The sequence below is a fragment of the Chrysochloris asiatica genome, unplaced genomic scaffold (genome assembly GCF_000296735.1).
Source record: "Chrysochloris asiatica unplaced genomic scaffold, ChrAsi1.0 scaffold00230, whole genome shotgun sequence".
Lineage (NCBI taxonomy): Eukaryota > Metazoa > Chordata > Mammalia > Afrosoricida > Chrysochloridae > Chrysochloris > Chrysochloris asiatica.
Genome location: NW_006408748.1, coordinates 2,468,079 through 2,476,838, shown reverse-complemented (window position 1 = coordinate 2,476,838; position 8,760 = coordinate 2,468,079). Strand labels below are relative to the sequence as shown.

Genomic DNA, 8,760 nt, shown 5'->3' with positions numbered 1-8,760 from the left:
GAGAATACTGAAAGTTCCATGGGCTGCCAAAAGAACCAATAATGCGTTTTCGAAGAAGTGCGGCCAAAGTGCTCCTTAGTGGCCAAGATGGCCAAATTTCGTCTCTCGTACTTGGGACATATTGTCAGGAGGGACCAGTCACTGGAGAAGGATATCATGTTTGGTAAGGTGGAGGGTCAGAGAAAAAGAGGAAAATCCCCAATGAGATGGACTGGCCGAGCAGCAATATGGATGGACTCAAGTGTGGCAACAGTAGTGAGGTTGGCCCAGGATCGGGCAGTGTTTAGTTCTGGTGTGCATAAAGTCGCTATGGGTCGGTGGTACTGACTCGATGGCACCTAACAACAACATAGTTTACTGGCTGTCTAGAAATTCTCTTTAGCAAATTGCCTGCATTAGTGTTTTGGAAGAGTAGCATTGTTACATGCAATTGTTATGTGCTGTCATTTTTTAAATAGACACTTTTAGTCATACATGCCAATGCGAAATCACTATGCTTCTCATTTTTCTAATTCTTTTTCTTGAAAGAGTAAAACCAAAGGAAAAAACGTCAACATACATCCACTTATTTTTTCCTAAATTTATTGTTTCCTTCTACTAGAATGGCTTTTTATACTTGTATTAGTTTTTATATCTATAAATCATGTCTTAACATCATTTAATATTTAACATAGTGATCTTCTGCCTAATCATCATCACCATATTCATCATTGTTAGAATATGTCGTTCCACTAGAAGACATTACATAAAAGAATTCATTTAATCCCTTCAATAGCACTATGATGCAGGTGTTACTGACTTCATTTTACAAATGAGGAAACTATGGTTCACAGACTTTAGGTAAGTTGTTTAAGACCATGCAGCTTAGTAAATGGCACAGCTAGGAATGTAGGGCAGTTAAGAGTCAGAGTATAGGAACTCTTGAAACAGTATGCCTTAAGATCGAGCCAGAAAAACAAACTTGAGAGCACTATAAAGTGCTATGCAAAAATGAAAATATCACCTACAAACAAATCTCCATATAATCTGAGAACTTTCACGTTGTTTAATGAACACAAATTCTAACATTTTTGCTTTCCACATTCTATATGGACTCCTGGTGTGACACTGCAGGATAAGTACTGGTCTGTTAGCCATAAGGCTGGTGGTTCAAATCCACCAGGTGGCTCCTCAGAAACCCTATACAGGTATCTATTACTTGGAATAGACTCACTTAACAACAGATTCCAAGTAAGTCAGAGCTGAATTCATTGCTTCAATACTTAAACTTTGTATTTCACAAATATTTTTCAGAAAGCAAAAAAATAAAAAATACTGAAGTAACAAATTAAATCCAAGACTTCAAATGCAAAACTAGAATTTCTGGTTATCACATAACAGGTTTCTTTTAAAATACGGATTATGATTGCAACTACATTTTAAGTCACATACTTACAAGACTTTAAAAAGTTTAAAAATTATTGCTAAAACAAAGTATAATAAATGCTTATCTTTTGAGGTAATTCATTTAATATTCTAAATATAGTCTTAGTATGAGGAGAGGTGAATTTAAATTGTCTTACCATTGATCTTTCAGAATGTCCAAACAAATAGCCCCCGTGACAGAACTAATATTAGGATGCCATATTTTAGTGATAAAGCGGACCTAGAACAAAAAGCACACTTAAGTTTTCAAGTAACAAGTAAAATATATATAGTTTAAATAAAAATTAACTACAAAAATTTAAATCTTATTAAAAAATTATACTTCTATCATTTTGCCTAAATGAAGGGAAAGGTGTAGAAGGACAATCACATGCAGTACACGCTACATGCCATCACTAAAAAAAGTTTTCCTTAAACCTTTACACAGAGAGTTCCGGCAAGATGCACTACATGGACCCTCTATAACAAAAATACGAGAGATCAAATGAGACATACACAGATGAAAATTCTGGAAGATTGAACTTCAGAGAAAAGGTTAGAGAAGTGGACTGAGTGCTTGCTGGGTGGAGACACCGAGCAGGGATAACAAGAGAGAGAGACACGTGTGAACAGCTGGCCAGACGCAGTGCGGCCATCTTGAGAGCTGCTTTAACAACAAGCCTGGAAGAGCAGATTCACACAGGTGACAGGAAAGGAGTGACTCCTTTCCCCCCATACTCTCCAAGTAACCAGAGGTATGACCAGATCCCACCCTCAGCGCAGACCCTGCTTTCTGGGAGTGGTTGGGAGTCACACCAGCATGAGGCAGGGGTCACTGAGCTACTTTAGTTCATTGTACTTTGGTGCCTAGATTCAGGCAGAATTTGCTCCAGACCTATAAAACCGGCAAAGCTACCACACCAGCATTTAAACCATTCACCCTGCCTCAGTTGCCTTGTGATCACAATAGACACTGAAACCAGCTACATCAAGGGTCTCCATGAACTACTTCCAGACCGAGTGCCTGAGTATAGGTAATACCAAGAATGATAGGCCAGGAACTCTGTGGTCACATCCCTCCCACACCCACCTTGGGAGCTCTTGGCTTACAAGAGGCTACCAAAATTTTCACCGCTTCAGATCCAACACTTTGTACTGTTTTTTTTTTTTAGTTTTCCCCTTTTGTTGTTTCACTGTTTTTGTTTATTCTTTCTCTTTCCATTCCCTTGCATTTTATCCTTTATATCTCAGCTTTTGTTCTTCTTTCTCCTTATTCTGCGCGCTCGCTTTTTGTCTTTGTAAGTTTCTTCTGTTTATTTCCTCTTTTACAACTCCATTTTGCTATCTCTCTTTTGTCTTTTAAGTTATTCTTTTTCACTAGTTGCTGCATTTTAATCCCCCTTCCCTTTATTATTTCCTCTTTTCATTTATTGTTGGCTCCTTGCTTGTTTATTCTATTTTGTTTTCTTGTGTATGTGGGAAGGGTTTTCTCTCATACAATCCAGTCATAACCATACCCACAGCAACATCCAACAGGCAAGAGCTAATACCAACTCCTATACCACCTGATCAATGATAGACAGCTGCCAATACCAGCAACACCCACCCTAAACTGAGGTACTCGAACCAGATAAGTGCATGTGAAACAGATAGGTGCATACGCTTCCATTCTCTAACTACTCCCAGAGGAGACAAATGGTGAGAGCCTAAGAACTCATCAACATAAAATCATCAGTTCCACACAAACCCCACAACTCCCCGGAGACAATAGACAATTTTAGCTCACACAAAGAAACATGAGAGAATGTCTCAAACAAATGATCAAGATGCAGGACTGGAAAATACTTTTAGGGAAAGGTAATGGAACTAACTAGAAAAAAATACAAAAGAATGATATTTAGGTACTTTTAAAGTACTGACAAAAAAAATTGATGAAAGCAAGACCACAGAAAAAAACTTTAGAAGAATTCAAGAAAACACTACAAGAACAAATGGACAAAATAAATGCAAATATTCAAAGACCACAACACCTGTAGTTAGAAATTCAGAAGATTAACACCAAAATCTTATAAATGGATAATACATTGAAAGGACAAATATTTGAAGCAATGAAAGCTCGAATTAGTGAGCTTGAAGATTTATCTCTCAACACTAGCATGGTAGAAGAACAATCAGAAAAAAGATGAAAAAATGAAAAGAAAGCCTGAGTTATGTGGGACACCATGAAGAGCAACAACCTATGGGTAACTGGAGTTCCAGAACAGAAAGAAACATAAAAACCAGAGAAAATTGTCGAAAGAAAACTTTCCTAACATCATGGAAAAATGAGAAGATAAGCATATGAGAAGCTAAACAAACCCCAAACAGGATAAAGCATAAAAGGAAAACACCAAGATATATAAAAATCTAACTTTCCAAAACCAAAGATAAGGAAAGAATCCTGAGAGCAGATCAGGAAAAATGAAAAGTTACTTACAAAGAGAACCAATAAGACTAAGCTAATTTCTGAGCAGAAACAATGTAGGAAAAAAGGCAATGGGATGACATATAAAACTCTGAAAGACAAAAAACTGTCAAGCAAGAACCATACACCTAGAAAAACTGTCTTTAAAATATGTTGAAATTATGACATTTCTTGATAAACAGAAATTAAAGGAATTTGACATGATTAGACAAACTTCACAAAAAATGTTTTAAGGATATTATTTGGACTGAGAACCAGCAACAGCAAACAACCTGAGATTACCATACATGACACTACCACCAAAACAATTCAGATATAGAAGTATTTAAAGTAAAACAAACCTACAAAAAAGATAACAAGGAACCAGTGAAATCAATGTATAATGAAGTCAACTACAAAGCAAAAAGAGGGAATAGTGAAGATACAGACCTTCCAAATGGCAAGGAAGTAGATTTCACGATAAAAAAAAAAAAACTTTTAAATAGGAGAAAAATAATAAATTACAGGATAAACTCAAAGAGGTTGCACTTACATCTGAACATCAAAAAAAAAAGAGGAAAACTAGAGTGATTTAGTGAACATTAACACAACAGAAATGAAGAAAATGAAAAGAAAACTCATAAACAAAATTAACTCAGTGCAGAAAATCATGTGGAACAAAGAAACCAACAACACCACACACACACACACAAGAAAACAACAATCAGCAAAATGACAGCATTCAATTCATACCTACCGATAATTATACTCAATGTACATGGACTAAATGTACCAGTCAAGAGACAGAGAGTGCAGAAAGGATAAGAAAACAGGATCCTTTAATAGGCTGTCTATAAGAGACACATCAAACAGATGGAGCCAGCCTAAATGCCAATTAACAGAAGGAATAGTTAACAAACTTTGGCACAAACACAATGAAATACTATGCAATAATAAATAACAATGAATCTGTGAAATATTTCACAACATGGATGAACCTGGAGGACATTATACTGAGTAAAATTAGTCAATCACAAAAGAACAAATATTGCATGAGACCAATGTTGTAAAAAGTTAAAGCAAGCAAAATCAATGCCTGGAAGCACAAACAATAATTGTATTTTTTTCTTCTTCTTCTTCTCAAAAAAAGGAAGGAAAAACCCACCAACTTGTATAAAATATCTTAACAAAGATTTGAAGGCCATTATTTATCAGACACTGAAGGACACCAAGACTTAGAAATTTTTAAACTTCCATTTACTTGCCATGGAATCGATTCTGACTCATGATGACCGGTAACATGTCAGAATAAAGCCATGCTCCACTAAATTTCAATGGCTGATTTGTTCAAATAAATTGCGAGGTGCCTAGTCCAGGAGTGTGTTAGTAACACACAATAAGGTAACTTTCGGTAAGCAGTACAAGCATGGACTCCCTGAGAAACTTGCCTAAGATCAATAACTAGTAATAAAACACACTGCAACCCAAACCAGCTGATTACAGGTGTGAGTCCTTAATCTCTTCATTATTTGCCTCTAGATCAAAGAATAAGATCTTTCTCAGACCACTATGAAATGCAATCTAATTTATCACTTCATTTTTGTAGTACTGGTGTGGTGCTGCAGGATAAGCACTGGACCTACAAGAGAGGCCAGTATGAACCACAAAGTTGGCAGTTCAAACTCACCATCATCTCCCCGGAAACCCTATACAGGGTTGCTATGGTTCGGAACTGACTCCACAGCACTTAACAACAACATGTGCTTTTATTATTATTATATCTGACACAGATGACAAAGACTACCTGTGTTAAAATTCATTCATCTATGTTCTAAAGTATTTCACAAAAATTAAATCTTCAATGTGTGCTACAAATGTAAGCAGTTTATGGGGACAAAAATAGGTAGCTTCTATTTTTTTCTTCTCCTGGTGACTTGGTTTATTTATACTGTCTCTACTTCCTACAGTTTACTCATATGCCATCTGAAAAAGTACGTAAAATTACCAATGACATCAAAATACCTAAACCTTATGGATACTTTCTACTACTTCACTCAGGGCTGCATTTAATTCTTTTTCTTCTTACAATATTAACACTTCTTTTAATAATGGTCTCTTCTCTCCACTTGAAGCTGCCAAACGATCTAACCCTTTCATGATCAAATTATTCTGATGCTTGTTCAATTTGGCTGATACGAATGTTTTTAGTAGTGGAATGCATGTTGACTAACTTGAGTCATGTTAAATTTTTGTTAAGATGGATTTTGATAATTAGCATGTGAGAGACATATGTACCCCGGACTCTAGAGGTATGATAGGTGGTATGAGGCATTAGAAAAATTGTTCCTTATTAGCCAATTTATTTTATTGCATGAAACTTTTAGAAACATGGGGTAACACATAAAGGTACCCTGTAATGGCTACACACAAGTGTTTTTGAGTTTTCTTAGTGCTACATTCTCTACATGGTCTTCTAGATCCCTTGACAGATAAATAATTTCCAGCTTGTCAGAGCTGTATGTCATTTAGCATCTAACTTACCCCTAGCCTAGTTCCTCACAAGAAAGGAGCCATACATATCCTTTGCTTTTCACATTTCCAAGCCTAGTGAGATAGAGTCTGAAAGAAGCTAGTCACAAAATTAGCATCAAAAACACCTGGGGGCAAGGGAGGAAAGGAGAGACTGGCAAACAAATGTAGAAGGTAAGCATGATTCAAATAAAGATGCCATCTTGTTCCGGAAAATAAGTTATTCACTTGAAAATCACATCATCACCAAAACTACTACAATTTCTAGATTAACACCCAGGAAACCATACATATATTTACAAGGCTGACCTAATAAAAAACAGAAAAGAAAAACGCTTTTAAACATTCACAGCTCTCAGATGTAACCCCTCAAATACAGTACAGATTAAGTAAGACATGTATATAAAGAGGGCATACATGCAACACACATTTCTTCATAGCAGACATAACCATAATATTCACATTTTAATGTTTACCATTGGTTGAGTTCAAAATATAAAGAAGCAATATAACTATATGCCACAATTTCAACAGCTCTGGGAATTCAGAGCATTCTGTGGCTTGAAGCAAAAATTGATTCAATGCTTTCAACATGACTGGAAAATAGATTTAAATTACCACTGAAGATGTCAGAAGAATTATGGATTAGGCAAATTATCTGAGGATCTATGAACTGTTTCTTGCTTTTTAAAAAATGGTCTTCAATACATGAGTCTTGGTAGATTAAACATGAAAACAAATATACATATACAGCACCAAGAAAATATCAAGACCAAAAAAAATTATGAAATGGATTCTTACTTGGTACTACAATTTACAGTTAGGAATAAATACTTTTGAATTTGCAAATGATCCAATGAAGACACTGTCAAGAGAATACTCCGTTACCCATCAGTACAGACATAAGTAACTGTCTAATAAGCATACTTTGTCACTTATTAGCATCCACATACATTTCAAACTGCTGCGCTATTAATCTACACCCAATTCATATCCATGTTATTTTGCTACCATGGTCCTACCATTCCTATCCTATAGCAAAAAATATACAATATAAGAGACAATTCAAATGTACAATTCAAAGAGACAAAACATTAAGAGTAAAAAACACAATGACATTTATTATGAGCAAATTGAACCATATTCGATACTGATGACAAGACAGATAAAAGATGTTTTTTTTAAGTGTTGAAAGAGCAAAGATGTCAGCTTGAAGACTAAAGTGTACCTGACCCAAACAACCATGGTTATTTTCAATAACCTCATATGTATGTTAAAGCTACACAGTAAATAAGGAAGACCATAGACGAATTGATGTTTTTGAGTTGTGGTGTTGAAGGAGACTACTCAAAGTGCCATGGGCTGCCAAAAGAACCAACAGATCTGTGTTGGAAGAAGTACAGCCAGAGTGCTCCTGTGTTGGAAGAAGTACAGCCAGGATGGCCAAACTTCGTCTCTCATACTTTGGACTTATTGTCAGGAGGGACCAGTAGCTGGAGAAGGATATCATGTTTGGTAGGGTGGAAGGTCAAAGAAAAAGAGGAAGACCCCCAACGAGATGGATTGGTAAAATGGCAGCATCAACGGGCTCAAGCATGGCAACAATAGTGAGGTTAACCCAAGATCGGGCACCTAACAACAACAACATAATACTAAAACATTTATCGATAGCAATTCAAGTCTTATTAACACATACAAAATGGATACTACACTACTTAAGTTAATTTCAGAATACTCAACAGCTTTAGGAAGCTTTTAAAGAAGAAAAACAAAAATCATAAGCACTATGTATATATTAGACATTAATTTTACAAGACAAAGAAAACTACTCTTAATTATCTATGTTAAAGCAGCATTATAAGTGTTCTTATCTCCTCTTACAGACATACACTACACTTTATTAACCCTTTAACAAATTCTTTCTACTTCAGATTCAGCTGACTCAAAGATATGGTCTTCAAAAGGTTCATGGAAAATGGAATTAAAAGATAATGAAATTTTTCACAAACTTTTTTGAAGTCCCTTTTGTATACTTTCTGTCTAGAAGCTAACCTCTGCTCTTCTTCTGATTAATAACTTACTACAGACTATTAAACAGAAAAAAAAATTGTGGCCATGTTATGTCAAATGCTAACATAACAATTTTTTCTCAAATTTTAACTATGCAAATAAAACCAGTTAAGATAGACAGGAAAAGCACAGAACAATAATGGCAGTCCGACTGAGTACTACAAGAACAAGCAAAGTTGCATGCCCAGGAGACATTAAAGCAAGTTGTTGGGTACCCTCAGGGCAAACCCCCTTCCAGACTCAGACTCAATGGGAGTACATGAGCAGACACATGTTCTGACTGGTGACCACGTTGGTCACCGATAAGGGGAAGT

The 8,760-nt window shown here is 35.8% G+C and overlaps 1 protein-coding gene across 3 annotated transcripts in view; it reads right to left on the bottom strand.

The window, feature by feature from the left end:
• UBE2K (ubiquitin-conjugating enzyme E2K) overlaps window positions 1-8,760 on the bottom strand; it is a 79,665-nt gene that overhangs the window by 11,340 nt on the left and 59,565 nt on the right. For all 3 annotated transcript variants that reach the window (XM_006873220.1, XM_006873222.1, XM_006873221.1), the window contains one exon: window positions 1,563-1,645. In XM_006873220.1, coding sequence (XP_006873282.1) covers window positions 1,563-1,645 — 83 coding nt within the window. The remainder of the gene's footprint in view (window positions 1-1,562; window positions 1,646-8,760) is intronic.